The sequence below is a fragment of the Corvus moneduloides genome, chromosome 17 (assembly GCF_009650955.1).
Source record: "Corvus moneduloides isolate bCorMon1 chromosome 17, bCorMon1.pri, whole genome shotgun sequence".
In the NCBI taxonomy this organism is placed as follows: domain Eukaryota; kingdom Metazoa; phylum Chordata; class Aves; order Passeriformes; family Corvidae; genus Corvus; species Corvus moneduloides.
This window is the reverse complement of record NC_045492.1, coordinates 6,161,010-6,177,764: the sequence shown is the minus strand read 5'-3', so window position 1 is coordinate 6,177,764 and position 16,755 is coordinate 6,161,010. Positions and strand designations below refer to the sequence as shown.

The 16,755-nt window shown below is 54.1% G+C and overlaps 1 protein-coding gene and 1 long non-coding RNA gene across 3 annotated transcripts; both read left to right on the top strand.

Moving 5' to 3' along the window:
• The first annotated feature begins 230 nt into the window (after positions 1-230).
• Positions 231-6,637, top strand: LOC116452510. The gene is made up of 2 exons (XR_004243518.1): positions 231-457; positions 879-6,637. It is a non-coding gene; the product is annotated as an uncharacterized LOC116452510 (long non-coding RNA).
• A 335-nt stretch (positions 6,638-6,972) lies between these two features.
• CCN5 (cellular communication network factor 5) lies at positions 6,973-15,142 on the top strand. 2 transcript variants are annotated; one of them, XM_032127084.1, is made up of 5 exons: positions 6,974-9,607; positions 11,938-12,154; positions 12,804-13,055; positions 13,254-13,447; positions 13,973-14,090. In XM_032127084.1, the coding sequence occupies exons 1-5, from the start codon at positions 9,548-9,550 to the stop codon at positions 13,994-13,996; spliced, it is 747 nt and encodes a 248-aa protein (XP_031982975.1). In that variant the 5' UTR covers positions 6,974-9,547; the 3' UTR covers positions 13,997-14,090. The 2 variants fall into 2 exon arrangements, with proteins under 2 accessions (XP_031982977.1, XP_031982975.1); XM_032127086.1 differs by lacking the exon at positions 13,254-13,447 and having other exon boundaries at positions 6,973-9,607; positions 13,973-15,142.
• Positions 15,143-16,755: the final 1,613 nt, after the last annotated feature.

Here is a 16,755-nt window from a genome sequence, read left to right as displayed (position 1 = left end):
CTGAGATCTTTCCTGGGTTTATTTTCATGCAGAGCCCCAGAATGCAGAGACAGGCGGGAAAGTGAGAGCTGAAAGCAAACAGGAAAAAGGCAGGTTCTCTTCGTTTCTATTTTTAACACTGCAAACAACATTAGTGCCATTATATTTAGAAAAAAAAATATTCAGAGCGTTTCCTGCCTCCCCTTTCAATACCTTCAGCTATTTCCTTGCAGATGTTTCCAGGGGCCAGGGCTCAGAGGCAGGAGGAGCAAGGCTGGGCTCTCACCCTGCAGACAAGCCCTGGGAGAGGTAGGTTGGCTCAAAGCAGGTGCCCGTGGTCCTGCATGGGGACAAGGAAGACAATCAGGCTGTGGAGGATGTATCCAGGTCCAAGCAGGAGCTGTGTGACAATGCAGGACCTTCGAGATGCCTCTCCATGGGGTTGTAGCACCTTTGGTGCCATCACAGGAGGCACGAGGTAAGTGTAACGCAGGGGAAGGCACAGCAGCACTGTCAGGTGGAATTTAGGGAGGGAGGCTGCAGCAGCCAAGGCTGGAGGCACAGCTCTGCCTTGCTGCAGGGAGCCTGGGCTGAGCAGAGCATCCCTGGACCAAGCTGCTGGGCAAGGGACTGGTCTGCAGCAGAAGCTGCACCACGAGTCTGGGAACTGTGGCAGCAGCAAAGCGAGATCTCAAAGCTGGGGCTGCATGTAGAGGGTGGCTGGTGTCCCTTGCAGTCAGAGCCTCTGCACTTGTCCCTTGCCCACTAGCATGTGCCAGGCTGGCTTGGCTTCTCCTGCACAGCTCCGAGGATCTTCCCTTTGCTCCGACAGCCCTCGGCTCGTTGCCTCCCGCTCGAGGACTGCGGTTTGGAAGTGTTTGTGTTTAATCCTCATGCAGATGATCCAGAGCAGGATTTCTGGGTGGCAGGCCAGCAGGATGGCAGACCACAGCTCAGCAGGACCAAGGGATGCAAAGAAAACCGGGATTTGAACGCGGTCAGCTTCTGGCAGCTAGAGAATGCAGACAAATGCCGGGGAAATGCTCTCCCAACCCCAACCACGTTGTGCTACATGTGGTTTCCAGCAAAATCACAGACCAGGATTTCTCCATGTGGCCTGGGGAGCTCCCTGCCCCTGGAAGAACATGGAGGTAATGTCAGAAAAGTATCACAGACAGCATACACAGCAGCCAGATCCCCTCAAAATATCCTCTGCAGCCTGGGCCAGTAGGGAGGGCAGAGGAGCAGCCTGGCTGCCCCATGCACTCACTGCTCTCCACACTCCAGTTGCTGCCCTGGTGACAGGGGTTCCAGGATGCATTTTCCTTCCTGGGGTTTGGTTCTCGAGAAGAGCTGCCTTTGAAGAGCTGCTGCATTGTAAGACATTCCTCTGGGGCTCTGGCTGATTCCAAACTGGCTGGGAGCAGCTCCAGAGACAAGCCAAGCCATAGCCAGGCTGCCATCACCAGCCCTGGGTGACCAGGTGCAGACAGCCACGTAAGTCAAACACTCCCTTTCTCTATTTCCCTCCCCAAAGCCCTTCAGCAAGTGGAAACCCACCCCAAAGGGTCTTGATTTGAAAGTACAGGAGGGATGCTTTGCAATTCCCAGCCCAGCCCAGCCCATCCTGGTTCCCAGCGTGGCTGAGGCAGTGCTGCTGCAGCTCCACCACAAACTGCCGGGCTTTTCCCAGCTTGGAAGCAGTGGCTGCAGATGGGAGCCCTGCTCTGGTGACCCCTGATAGAAGTTCCTGATATTTTCCACCTGGGGACACAGAAATCTGGAATGTTTTCACACCATTGCACTACCTCCCTCCATGATGTCTCTGCAGATGGCCCTGGAGGTCTGTGGCCAGCTTGGTGGGGCAGCAATGCTCTGTGAGGCTCAGGGGGCTCCTCTCACTCTGGATTGTCTGATCTCTCAAAAGGAGATCACCAGTGGGCTGATCTCTCTGCCAGAAGCAGAACTGGACCAGTTATGCAAGCAGAAGAGGCAATCCACAGTGGCAGTGCTCAGAATGAGCAGATTCTAATCCAGAGCCTGACACATCCCACTGAGTCACGAGTCACGGGCTTTTCTTGCCTTTTTTTTTTCTTTTTTTACCCATTTTTAGAGAAAATCATAAACACTGTACTCAGAAAATTAAAAACTTCCAGAACAGTCTCCTTCCCGTGGCCAGGAGGGCTGTAGGTGCAGGGACCTCACACAGGCAGGGCTTGCATGGCTGAAAGCCAACAGAGTCCCATTCAAAAAGAACCAGGGAGTTTTCCAGCAGTTGCTAATCAAGTGTCCTGTGGGAGAGAGGCAGCAATAGCAGCATCAGGTGGTGGCTGTCACCTGCAGCCTCACTGCCAGGTAAAGATGGAGCTGTCACCACCAAAGACGGGGACTTCAGCTTGTTTGATGGGCAGTGGCAGCTCGGAGCCTGAAGAGCAGCTCAAGTGGGAGGGTGAAGCCCTCACCACTCCATCTCCTCCTGCCCCGTGGTGCCAGAGCACTGACAGCTCCTGGCCCAGGAGAACTTATTTCCTATTTCTGCCTCTATCCCTGCTTTTGGGGACACTGTCCTGAGAAATCTGGATAGCGGGAGACATTCACAGTGGGGTTCTTCAGTCTCCTGGGGAAACAGCAGGACAAAAATGAGACTGTAACAGCCCTTCTTCCCTTTCCTCACCATGTCAGAGGAACCACCAGTTCATGGGAGACCCCCATGTCCCAGAGCACCTTTTCCCCAACCCCAGCTTGCTTTCACAGGGGGAAGTTCCTACCACCTTCATATGGCCAACAGGCATCATTCTTGGGGACCTGCTGCAGGGGATCTTAGAACCACAGGATGGTTCGAGATGAAAGGGATCTTAATGATCATGTAGTTTCCAATCACTGCCACGAGCAGGGACACCTTTTACCAGACAAAGCTTCTCAAAGTCCCATCCAACCTGTCCTCGATCTGCAGGGATCTCCCAGGCTCCTCCTCCTGATCTGCCTCTGTGGATGCGGTTCCCTAAGACACAGCCATGCCCCTGAGGAGGCAGCACCTTTGCCGTGCAGGTTGACACGACACTTGGCACAGCTCGGGCTCAGGCGGTAGGAGGCCTGAGGACACTGTCCTCTCCAGCTGTGTCCCCATGCTCCTGCAGTTCTCCACTGCCCCCTCAGTGCCCACACAGAGCCCCTGCCTGGGCTGTGCTGGGTGCCAGCCCACCAGCACCTCCCCATGCTGTGGGGGCCACCATAAGCCTGTAAAAGGCCAATCTTGGCTCTTGCTTTGTGGTCAGAGCACAGAAGAAGCCCAGCCAAGCAGGCTGGTTGCTTTTATTTAGACTCAGGACCTGCATGAGGCAGTCCCCTCCCTGTTCCTTTAAGGGGGATTCTGTTTGGGGACCACCAGTTTGCAATTAGCAAATCACTGCTCTCCCACCTCCCACGGCACCAGGTCACCCTGCCCTGGGCAACCCAACAGCCAGGGGAGAGCACACCCAGCCAAACACCTTTTACAAATCATTCTGCATAGTTCACATTCTCGGCCGGTTTATGAGCATTTTAGCTCCTCGTATTGATCAGGGCTGGAGCCGAAGTAATTACATTAATCAGAAATAATTTCCCGTGATTTTGAGTCATATTTGAGCTGGTGCCCGGCTCCTCTGCTCGCCCCTCTGCTCTCTGCTCCCTGGTACATACTTTCCAGGCGACATCGCTGCTTTCATAACCATAGTGAGACCCAGAGGTTTGTTTTTCTCAACTGGATCCCACACACACTCTAAAGGTTTCAGTCATGTCTTTATTGATTTGGCTGGGGAAGGGGACAAGAGGAGGTGGTTTATGTGAAGTTCATGCTTGGGAAATGTCTCCAGATGTCTCTGGCATCAGGAGGGGGCATAGGGAAGGGCTGGGGGCCTGGGACTCCTTGGCACATGGAGGCATCGCTTGCTTCAGCTTTTCCAGTCTTGCTCAGAAGATGGAGAGCAAGCCCAGCCATTGCTTTGTTCCCTGGGGTGGAATTTGGAAGTGGGACTCACCTGCAAAGCCTTTGGCATTAGTCCTGGGGAGAGGCAGCATGTCCCCTTGTCAGCTGGTTTGGGTGGTGACCAGTCATTTCAAGTGCTGGGTGTGAAGGGTGAACTGGCAGCCCTTCAGTCCCCCCCAGCCCAGCTTCCCAATGTGCCCAAGGTCCATGCTGAAAGCTCCTGCAGGAGCCAGGCTGCTTCCAATCATCAGGGATGCTGAGGAGTGCCCACTTCACTGCCTTTGGGAAGGTCCCAGCCACAGCCAGGGGTTTGCAGAGCATCCACTGGAGCTATACCAGCTGAAGAGGGCTGTCTTTGCCCCAGGTCACCGCCCTGTCCCACCATCCTGGTTCCACCAGCACCCTGAGCTGCTCCTGCTGATGGTGAGCCAAGAGCAACCCTGGGGATGTGAAGGGCTGTGACATTTGGGAACAGACACAGCCTGTGTCACCCAAATCTCTTGCAGCAGCACACGCTTCCCAGGCATAACACCGGCTGCCTCATGTGTGCAGCACTTACATCTTCAAAAGCCTTGCCAGAGTCACAGAAAGCAGGGCTGGAAGGGAACACAGCCACCACCAAACCCCTCTCGAAAGCAGAGCTGGCACAATTACAGGGTGAGTTTGGAGCATCACTGGCTGCGCATCAGTGAGTGCCTCCATTTGCAGCCTCTTTGATGCTGCAGGGGACATGGCAGCTGTGTGAGAACACCCAGCACCCTTGAGCTAGACAAGAACTGAAGGAAAAACACTGTCTATTTTAGCCTGAAACCATGAGAAAAATAGAGATTCAAAAAGAATGACCAATTTGACCAGGAAACATGAGTGAGCCTTCCAGTTCCACGGAAAATATAAAGGGTCTGTCAGTAACCACACAAGGTCAGGATCTGGGGATTATATCTTGTCTGGAAGATAAAACTTCTAGTGATAGTTTTTGAAAGAAGTTTATGTTTGATGATGTTTGATACCGAAAATAAACTCCCAGAGGATCACAATGTCGAATGCATGATGATTTCTGACACTGTTTTCCAAATAATTATGGAAAACCTCATCTGGCTGAAGTTTCCAAGCTTTGTTTTACAAAAGTCTTATTCTTTGAGTTATCTGATTGTTTAACTTAGGGGGACAATTATGAATTGCTCTTGTCTGGACTGCAGAAAAAAAAAATCATACAGAAGTTTTGCCCAGGGTTTGATGGGTTTGATATGTCCCTGTTGTCCCTCCACAACAGCTGATACAAGGCTGCGCTGTGCTAATGAGAAGCCCCTCGGTCTGAAGGATCAGGTCTCACTACAGTTCTGGCTAAGCCAAGCTTTTTCTTGGTTGTGATAGTCCATTTGCTCCTCATGTAATTGCTCAGCTCCTTCTTCTTGGCAATGTCAGAGAGCAGAACCAGCCCCAAGGCCCATTTATCAGTGCTTCTTTCTAGTGAAACCTACCTAAAAATGTCTGGGAAATGGTGAAGGATCAAGTGTCCCCAGCACCAGGCATCGTTCCTGTCTCTCCTTTGGCAGGGGCGATGCCCGGCCGCTGCCTTGCTGGGCCTTGCCACCGTGGCTGGGAGCTTGGAGGGGTCAGCTGGTCCCAGATGTAGCCAAGGTTCCTGATGCAGTTGCCTGACCATCAGAAGCTGGACGGCAGCCCTGAATTCTTTTCTCACAAGTCACTTGGCCAGGCACCAGCTGGTAAATACTTTCAGTCCCTGCATCCCGGGTCTGGGGTGGAAGCAGTGACCTCAAGGTAAAAGACTGCCTGGCCCATCCCTTGTCCCTTGGGGTGGCCAGTCCTCTCAGCCTGGCTCCGCTGTCCAGTTAAGGTGTGAGACCCAGAGGGAATAAAAATGACCAGACAGGGATGGAAATAGCCATCACCACCTCTCTCGGCTCTTGCTGTTTGAAACTGGAGCCAGATTCATTCTGGGTAGGAAACAACTCTCCCATCCTGCCAAAAGCAGAGATATTTCAAAATTTCCCAAAGCCATGGTGTTTTCCAGAAGTCTGATGAAAAACCTCCAGCAGCCACCCCAAAGTGTTCAACAACTGAAGGAGACCTGAGGCATCTCCATTTCAGCTCATGGCTCTTGGTTTTTCCAAGCTGAATGTATGTCCAGCCTTCCCACCAGTGCTGTCCACCCTCCATGGGCAGCCCTGCTCCTCTGCAGTAGGGATTTGAGCCAGGAGTGCCCAGGGAATGTTCTCCCCACTAAGGTGTGAGGCTGGGCTCACCCTAGACCCATGTTTTCACAGCCAGGACCCAGGACAGCCTCAGTGCTCCCTGCCAGAGTTGGACATCCAGACCCCGCTCTGACTTCCCCCAGCTCTAGGGAGAGTGTTTAACACATGACATAAAGAAGGGCAGTCTCCAGCAAAGGAAAGGCATGAAGGGATAACATGCTCAATACCCATCCCAGATGGATGCAATTTCAGCTGAGCAGGGTGTGCAAATGAGAGCTTTTCTGTGTTATTCACTATGGCACGTTAGAACAGCAAACACATTAAAAACTCAGCGCTCTGAAATGTAAATTCACTGGGGCAGTTCCTTCATTTCTATAGAAACAGCAGCGCTTGCCAGCGGCTAACTCAAAGGAAATGTATTCAGATCCCTGTATCAACTATTTTCTTGCACAACTGACCACAAAAAAAAAAAAAAAAAAAATTACAACCCCCCAAAAAATCTGACAATAATGCCATGGAAACTGCAGAGCGAGACATATGGACTTAATTACTAGCTCTGAAATCACACGTATGGTACAGAACACATATGGGGTACATACTCCAGAGGGGAAGGGCTATAACTGAGTATTTATAACCTGAACTGCTAATGTGCTGATCTGGTGCAACTCTGCACATCAAAACTGGTGCAGGTGCTGATTCCCTGTGCCAGGCTCTGCCTGCAGCCCCTGCAGCCCCAGCACAGCGACCTGGGCAGGCAGGTGGGACCTGGAGAGATGGGAGAAGGGAAGCTCAAGCCCATGTCACCCACGGAGAATCCTCTTTGGGAAAGCAAATCATGGGAGACTTTGTGGCTACCCCTCCAGATGGCTCCACTGGGCACTTCCAAAATGCAGCAAGGTACCGGTGAGGATTGCCAAAGGCATCGGAAGTGTGGGCAGCTTGCCAGGCATGGGATGCTGGGTTTGGCCCCACCTGGCTGCTTGACTCCCGGGTGTTGATTTGAGTCAGGCTTGACTCGGGCTCTCTGTCACTGCCTGAGCTCTGACAGCTTCCTGGTGATGGCAAACCATCGCAGTGATGTCACCTTCCTGCATCTAAATCCCAATGACAGCAGGTGTGGGGGGAAGCAAGGCCCCCTCTTGTTCAGAGGTGAGGAGAGGGTAAAGAAGGGAGATGACCCTGTACCCAGGACACATCAGGTGACAAGGATTTGATGTCCAGTGGGCTTGCCTGGGCAGCCCTGAGCCTCAGCCTCTCCTAGAGGTGCCCTGCTGCCTCCTGAGACCTCACACACAGGTCTGTCAGCTGCTCCAAGGGTCATTCATTGTGGGAAATGAGAGGTTTTTATTTCTGTTATGAGCACTGTCACTTGATTTCTAACTGGGAAATGAACTCATGGCCATTAATCAGGAGTCCCTAATGAACACAGCCTGGAGTAATTAATTGAACGGTCCTCCTGTGGCAAGGCTGGATCAGCACTTTGGCTCTCCCAAGACACTCCCAGGATGTTTGGCTGAGCCGTGGCCAGTGTGGGGACACTGGCTCTGGTGAAGAAAGTGGAGCATGAGAGGTGTCTCCAGCCTTAGGTATCAAATCCTCGGCTTGTGAGCGCCTGTCAGTGGGTCCTGAACCTCCCTGCCCGTAAGTTCAGAGCAATGTGCCATCCTCATGCCTCCTCTGCCACAGGCAGGGCTGCCAGAGCAGACCCCTGGATCTCCAGGCACGGCTTCGGTGATGCACGGAGCTGGGGCAGAACAGAGGCTCCAGCGCTGGGATAAGTGACAGCAGCCTTTGGAAAGTGGCCTGGTATTCGCACAAGCTGCCATGACCTCGTTAACAGCCTGATTGCAGCTAATGAAGCAAAGCCAGAGCGGAGATTTGGGGTGGTAATGTGAGAGATCAGGCTGTGCTCCTCCCTGCTGGGCTGTGCCCTCCCTGCTCCATGCCCTGGCTTCCAGGCTCTGGCAAGTGTGGAGCTGAGGTCAGGATTGCTGCTCAGGTGACTGAGAACCTGCTTCACAAAGGCAAAAAAGAGGGAATAAATCCTGGAGGGAGAGATGGGGCATCACTCTTGGTTGCCTGGTTTTGGTGATCTGCTTATAGCACTCAGCATCTCCTGTGTGTTTGCCAACACATACCTGATATCCAGCAGCAGTTCTCATCATGCCTGAGTGATACAGAGAGTCCTGTGCACAGCCACCAGGATCCATCCCTTGGGCCAGCACAGGAGCAGTAGTCCTGGCCCCCAGAACACAGGCAAAGGGCAAGGGTGCAGGAGAGGAGCCAGGGAGAGCTGCAGGACAACCTGCATCCTTATGCTCAGGCCTTTCCTTTGAGCTCTGGGCTCACCACATCTCCTCTCACATCTTGTGATAAGATCTGGGGAATGGGAATATGGAGAAGTGGCTCTGTCTAGTGGAGGTCTTGAAGTGCTTAGGTTTGTCTAAGAGCCAGCCTCACACCCTCGGTCACAGGGGACAAGAGAAAAGCTTGCACAAGGCAGACTGAGAAAGCGTTGGGAGGCAACTGCTGAGCACCTGCTTCTCTTCCCCAAACTTGGATTTATAATTCTCACAATTGATTAAGATCATCATAATTCTTCAGGGGCTGAATTTGCATTTACAAGGCTTAAAATCAGCAGGGTCAGACTGCAGCCTTCTGTGCATTACGTACCCAGGACAATGCAACACAGTGTGCACCCAGCCACCCCACCCCAACAGCCTCCCCAGGTGGCCATAGTCCCTCTCAGTCCCTCTCAGGATGGAGATGATGTGGCAGCAGCAGCAGCACCACCACAGCAAATCCATTTCCAGCTCCTTTGGGTGACACACCCGTCTTCCACAGCCTGCCATGCACTGGGTGCAGCACTGAATATGGGGTGGGTGCCCTGTTCCTGCCTGGTCATGGCATTGTCCCACAGCAGCAGGGACAGTCCTGTCAATCCCTTCAAATCTCAGGAGGAAGATACCAGCTCTACCTGGACAGACCTTGATCAGTAGGATGGGGCATGAACCTTCTCTGCCAGGCTAGGAGAAGGGAGCTGGATCACCCCACCAGCCTGGTTCCCCAGCCGCTCTCCCCTGCTCCCCAGGGACAGCACAGCATCCCTTCCCTGCCCTCCTTGTCTCGGCAGACACATATTCTCACCTTGAGGAGAGTGGAAATGGCAGCTGGAATGTGGGCTGGAAAAAAAAAGAAAGGAAAAAAAAGAAGAAAATCTTGAGGCTTGTCCAAACCTACTCATGTTTATATTGGATCCTGTGAGTGACATCAGAGCAGGGAGAGTATAAACACCAGCAGGACCTACTCTGGGCTTTCAAACCTGCGAACACACCACTGCCTCCAAACTGCCTGGGGGGTGATGTGCTGAAGTGGCAGAGGGGAGAGCACCATGAGGCTCCAGCTGGAGAAGCAGCTCCTCTTCCTCTCTCTCCTCTGCGTTCTCTCCAAGGTAAGGGAGATGGGGCACTGGGGCAGCTTTAGCCATGAAGCACCCGGTTCTGGCAAAGTGAGGTGCAGGGGGACTGGGGTGTCACCACAATCCCCGCGGCTCTCGCCGGCCGGCAGCCAGGCTGTGTTGATGCAGGGGGCAGAGCTATGCTTGGGAGAGGTGTTTGAGATGAAGCAGCAGGATCTGAGCGTTCCTGGGCCCAAGGCTCCGCTGTGCGAGTCCCTGGGGCACACAGGAATGCCAGCAATGCGCTGTTTGCTCGCCGTCCCTGCAGCTCCCCGGGCTGGGCTACGTTCGGTCCCCGCGAGCCAGCGAGCAGCAGCTGGGCGGTAGCGGCTCCTCCAGGCTCCTCCATCCCCGCCCAGGCTCCCGAGGCAGAGGCCAAGCCACGAGCACCAGACCTGGCATTACTCAGCTCTCCCCACTTCTCGGAATGCTCACGCCAAGCCAGTGCCTCCGATGGGATTTGGGTTGCTGTAGCGATTTTTTTTTTTTCTTTCTCTTGGACTCTGTGTGAAAATATTTGCCTGTGCAGAGAACAGGAATGTTGAAAAGTTTGGGGCATCTCAGCTCCAAGTTCTAATTGCTGCTTGAATCCCCAAGCAGGGATGTCGTGGCAATGTGGTGCCTGTTTGACTCTCTCCCCAGAAAGTTCAGGTCTCTGACAGGAGCCACATTGTCACCTAAAGACAAGTAAATTACAAGGAGCAGGGGGAGATGGATTTATGGCTTGGCTAATCTTTCTAAAACATCAATTTGTAATAGCAACCTCCTGAAAGATGAAAAATGCCCTTGGCTGCCTGGGTAAGATGTAACAGAGCAATGATTCTTGCCCCAGGTGCTCACGAGTGCCTGGAGGATCACCAAGGACCATTGTGCTGCCAGCCCAAACCTGGCCACCACAGCCAGCCCCTTGGTCCTTGCCACAAGTTTCTCTCTGGTTTCTGTCACATTAATAATGCTGCTCACTGACAGAACTAGAACAAGACCCAGATTACCCAATCCATTTTGGATATATTTTAACTCCAACTACTGGCACTGACACTTCTACAGCCCCATGAAAAGCATCTGAACTGCTGCAAGTGGGGAACAGATAGTGCACCAGTAGCTACCCTCTCTGTCTCACCTCATCATGTCAGACCTGATGCCACTGGGAGAAACTGAAAGGAAAAGAAAAATGGTATCTAAAACCTACACGGCCTGGCTGAACCCATCACTCTCCTGGCAGACTCAGCAGTCACACCAGTACCTGGACCAGGGCAGGGATGAATGTTTTGGTTGCATGCTTGCTGTGCTGCACATGCTGGCCCTGCATCCAGCAGCATGTGCGTGGTGCTGAGCAGCGTGGCTGCTGGGGGCTCACATGCACTGTCAGGCCAATACTGGTAAAAGATTCACTTCCAAACTGCAGAGCCAACTCTCGTGGCTTCAGGCTCTACATGCAACAGCTCTGCCAGACCTGACATGATTGGAGCTCAAACGCTGCCTAAAAAAGCTGTTGGTGCCAGGGTGGTTGTGCAAGCAGGATGAGCCAAGGGTACAAACATCCACCTGCCCAGGTGAAGTCCCATGGGCACAGCCCTGGCAGGCAATTGACTGAGCAGGCAAAGGACTGCAGTGCACAGCCCTGCCAAAGTGGTTACTCAGTCTAGCCACGAGGGAAAAGTCCTTGAAAACCTGCCTATCTCTGGGCTCCTCACCCAGTGGGCCACGCCAGGTGAGGATGCTGCAGCCAGGGACAAGCAGAGGATGCAGCTGGACCAGTGAGGAATGCAGTGAGGTCTGCCTGGCTTCAGATGCCCACTGCTGATGCAATGTCTTGTTTCTTGGCGTGAATGAGAGCTGTTAAGACCATTAGGAGTGAGGTGCTGTGCATTCACCACGTGGATTCAGTCCCTGCAAAGCCACCTCTCCAGCTGGGTACAGCCTGCTGCCTTGGAGGCAGGCATGGGGGTGGGCTGCTTTCCCTCCCTCCCTTCCTCCCTCCCACTGGGCTGCCTGGGGCTGCTGACCTCATTAAATAACCACCTGGGATGTTCACCTTGTAGCTCCATCCTCCTCCTGTGTGTTCAGAGCAGTGGTACATTAACACCTCCATCTTGCAGAGTGCTGAGCATCTGAGCATCCTTGATTCTCCGTGGTTTTCCACAGGTGCCCTTCAAAGGGGACAGTAGCTTTCCAGGCTGCTTCGACATATTCCCATGGATTTGCAGAGCCTCCCTCCACCAAAAATCTGCCCCCATGACTGAGCTAAGGTTACCTGTCTGTCCCAGTGACAAAGCAGCTGTTAGCCAAAAACCACCTGCATGGATTCAGCTTTGCCTCCACAGGTTTGTGCCCAGCTGTGCCGGAGACCATGCTACTGCCCCTGGGTGCCACCCCGCTGCCCCCGCGGGTCCCCCCTGGTCCTGGATGGCTGTGGCTGCTGCAAGATCTGTGCCCGGCGCCTGGGAGAGCCCTGCGACTTTCTGCACGTCTGTGACCAGAGCCAGGGCCTCGTCTGTGACTACAGCTCAGCATCTGCAGGGACAGGAGCCACCTGCAACTGTGAGCACAGGGGTGCCCATTTTCCCCGGGGATACCCCCACACTCCAGCCCAGCTCCAGTCATGACCTGACTTGGCTACAGGCATCCCACAGCACTATCCGGGGAGTGGTTAAGGCTAGGAAAGCAGCTTTCCTGAGGATGATGCACACAGCTTGGCCATGGGGCTGTGCCCCATCTCCTGCCAGCTCTTCTGCTGCTTTCTGACAGAGGATTCAGGGTGGCTTCAGTGAGAACGGACAGGGGAGTCCCAGGGATGCTGCAGTCACCCAGTCCAGGTCTGGAGCCTGGGGGTCCAGCAAAGAAATCTCAGAGAAACTTTTCCTAGCCTGGAAAGCCTGAAGGCAGGGTCAGAGTCAACGGGCAGGGAGCTTCTCACAGCTTGTGAGCTGTTGCTTTGAAAAACCACAGAGATGAGGAGAGAAGGCAGGGAAGGGGAGGAGGCTGGGTGATGAACATGCTGCTGCACACCCACGTCTGCCCTGTGCACCTCTCAGTCACTTCTGTGGTCCCCCCACTTCAGCCCCTTTGTGTCAGCCCCGCAGCCACCCCCAGCAGTGCCCCCGCCATCCCCATCTCTGTGTCACGCTGTCCCAGTCCCGTGGAAAGGAAATATATATGGCCTGACTGGCTCCCCGGCTGTCACTTGCAGTTGAAGACGATGAGGAGGGCTGCGAGGTGAACGGCCGAGTCTATCGAGAGGGGGAGGTTTTCCAGCCCAGCTGCAAAATCCAATGCCAATGCTTGGACGGGGGCTTCAACTGCATCCCACTCTGCCAGGAGGATGTCCGGCTGCCCACCCCGGACTGCCCCTACCCCCGGCGCGTGGAGATCCCAGGGAAGTGCTGCCCTGAGTGGATCTGTGAAGCCCAGGATCAGCACCTCCTCCGGGATGCCAGGGCAGGTAAGATGCAGGGCAACTCCAGGGAGGGGATGCCCACGCAGGTCTCTGGGGATGGCCCCTTCACCCCAGGCTGTGAAACATCAGCAGGAGACACCTCACGGTTCGCTGCCACGCAGGGCTATGCCTGCAGCACCACAGGGCATCTGCACAGCACCTGGCTCCAACCACCCTTTTCCCCTCCCATCTCCTTTCTTGCAGCCCCCGGGGCAGTGTCCCCACTGCTGCGATTCCCCTGCCAGGAGTGGGGCACGGAGTGGAGCGCCTGCTCGGCCACCTGCGGCGTGGGCTTTGCCACCCGCGTGTCCAACCAGAACCGCTACTGCCGGCTGGAGACACAGAGGCGGCTCTGCATGGTCAGACCCTGCCCGGCCCTGCCGGCAGCGTTCCCAGCGGTGAGTGAGGGCTGGGTGGAGCTGCTGCCTCTGGGCAACACCTTTGACTGACAAGGGGAAGTGGCAACCAACACGAGCCAAGGGATCCCCGCTTACCTGTGGGCACCCCATCAGCCCTCCTCAGCTGTGAGCTGACCGTGCCTCAGGGACACATAAACCATCTCCTGAAACTTTGCTTGGAAAACAGCCGATGGCAGGTGCAGACCTGAATTTTGGGGTTTCTGGAGGTCTGAATCCAGGAGCACTGTGGATCCCACACAGGTGAGCTCGGCCTGCCCCTATGGCCAGAGATGGATTTGCAGCTCCTGCCTGGCTCCCTGGGCACACCCGGGAGGTGGTTCTGCCACCCCTTTATTAGCCTGGCACAGCCCCAGCGTGGGCACAGTGCAAATCTGCCTTGCTGGCATGCAGTGGTTTCTGCCCACTTCTTTCCCCCTGCACCGCCACTTGCCCCCGCTCCGCAGCTGCCAGGGACACACCACCACCCCTCTCCATCTCCCATCGGTCTCCATTCTGCCTTTCCAGAGGGGAAGAGGAGGTCGTTTGTAGCTGTGCCCACCCCGGATTCACCCTTGAGCCAACGCCTCATCCCGGCAAAGAGTCTGGCACGAACCCATGGCACTGTGGTTACGGTGAAGATGGAGGATGTTTCCATTGGGAAAATAGAGAAGAAATGATGAACTTTGGCTGCAAAGGAGGCTGGAAACAGAGAACAAGATCCCCGTGTCACCCATCACCTGCCTCCTCTGCACACCCCGCTGCCCCAGGCGGGGTTACTGGGCAGCATCCCTGAGCTTCTTAGGCTGAATGAAATGGGAAATGGGGAAATCCTGCTCCAAGCATAAACCCACCCAAGAAACCAGGAATTGGTCCTTCCTGGATCAGTGGGGCTTCTGAAGAGATGATGCTGCTTCTCCACCACATCATGCAGCTCTGCTTTGCAGGGCCATCAAGAGAGACCATCTCCAGCACCTGGAAGCCAAAATCCCGGGAGGGAACCCTCACGCCCTCTCCCCCCCAGGGAGGGAACAGGTCATCAAGCTCCACCCCACAAGTCACTGCCACACCAGGCTGAGCTGCTCGACCGTGCAGGGGCTCAGCCATCCCATGGTACCCACCCCGCAACCCAGCAGCCGCCTTCCCGGGCACGGGCAGGGTCCTCCTGGTGGCAGCTCTAATTCACCTTCCCCTCATCCCTCCAGAATAAACACGAGCCTTCCCGCTCTGCCTGGCCTCCTCCTCTCCCAAGCGCTGGTGGTTTGGCAGGGCTTCGGCCAGCGAGGAGCTCAGACACCGGAGACTCCGCTCCGCAGCACCAGACATACCGCCTGCCATCCAAGCACATTCCCTGCGAGCCGGAGCTAAGGGAAAAGCAGGAAAAAGGGAAAACAAATCGCAAAGATGAGTCGGGGCCGTCTCCCGACGGGCTGGAGCTGCTCCAGCCATGCAGGAGTCGGCGCAGGAGAGCTGCTCGGCTGCTGCGGCTGTACTTTCTCCCAGTGAAAGTCCTTCTGGGTGGTGGAAAATGAAGCCCAAATGCCCTCTAATGGCCTCGCACAGATGTGCAGAGGGAACGCGCGTCCCACCACGGGAAGGGCAGCTGGAAGGAGCAGCGGTTTGGGTGACGTGTCCAGGTGAGAAATGGACTTTTTAGATGCGTATTTCTGAAACTAAAAATAAAGATGTGCTCATCCAGGTGTGGAGCTTGTCTGTGCAGGGTGGGCCCAGCCCGGCTGCTCAGGTGGGTGCAGTAAAGTCCTGGCATAGGGTGGGGCAGCTTGGAGGTACCTCAGTTCAGGCTGCTTAGAGTAAGACAAGGAAAAAGAAAAAAAAAAAAAGTGAATCAAAGCACTGAACACATTTTACTACATCCTGGGTTCAACCCTTCACTTCTACCCAGCCGTAAGCTCCGCTGATGGCACCAGCCCTGGCCATAGCAGTGCCCAGGTCTCCAGTGTTGGGATGTGCAGGGCAGGGCATGGCACTGGCTGCACTGCTGCGGGGTCTGCAGCCACAGGCACAGCCCAGGCCATGCCTCTTCTCAGCTTCCCAAAAATCAAAGCCCAAACTCCCCTGTAACTCATCCCTCATCCCACACTTCCTCCAGTTCGCCTGGACTGGGGTTTCTCCAGAATGATGCAACCATCATCACCAGCTGACTGTCCTCCTGACCCAGGGCAGCGTGAAGGGGCAAAAGGCTGCCTGGCAGAGGGAGCTCCTCTCTCCAGCCCAAGGAAAAGCCTCCCCAGCAGCAGCAGAAAAGGCAGCAGGGCCAAGGCAACTCACCCACTCTGTCAGGCCCTGATAATAATTCATATTATTATGAAAATAAAATGAAAGTCAAGGATGCTGTTCAGTCACCTCTCGGGTGAAAAAATATATATATAAGAAAAAAAAAGAAACCTCACTGCTCTTGCAGTAAAACATTGCCTACAAAGAGAATTATTTACTGCAATCATCTGGTACTCGGCCTGAATACAAATCATTAATTCTGTTTGATACAGGGCACATGGTGAACCTCCAGCAGGCAGCAAATTGCAGAATGAACAGCTTTGGTTGACTTTTTTAGTTCTCTAGTGGCCATGCCAAACAAGTGGTGACCTAAAGCTCATCTAGACTCCAAAACCACCACACTCCTCAACTGACACAGATAAAACATGTTGTGGGTACTGAAAATCCTGGTTTTAAGCCAGTTCTTGTTCAAGCATGTTGGGACTCAGCCACCAAGGCTGGGTGAGCTGCCAGGGCTGTCACACACTCCCAGATCCTGCCTAGCCACCTCTGGGTGATGGTAAAAATCAGAAGGTCACTTTTTAGGCAGCAACCTGCAATTCTCATCTCAAACAAATGACTCAACACACCTCTGCTATAATTATCTTTTTTTTTCCCCTGCAGAATGTCTCCCTGATTCACTAAGCAGCAAACATCTAAATAATGAAATAATGATTCCAAATAAATCAGAGTTATTTTTCCCTATGAATACAGGGAAATCAACTCTTGCAATTTGATTGCCAGTCTCACAATATTTGCCATTCCCTCTAAAGCCCTGCTACCCTGGAAACATGGTTATTTGAGGCTCTGACGCAGGGTCCTGGCTTTGCCTGCTCATGTGGAGCAACAGAGAAATATTCCACCCCATCCACAGGTAACGTGTAAAGATAAAAATCCCCAAACCAAAAGAAAATTCACTCCTGTCCTCAAGGCACAAGGCCACATCTGCACACAGCCTGAGATCTGCCAACCACACTCCTGAGCCAGTGATGAGCAGCAGATCACAGCTCATTTCTGTGCAAGCACACGCAGCAGCT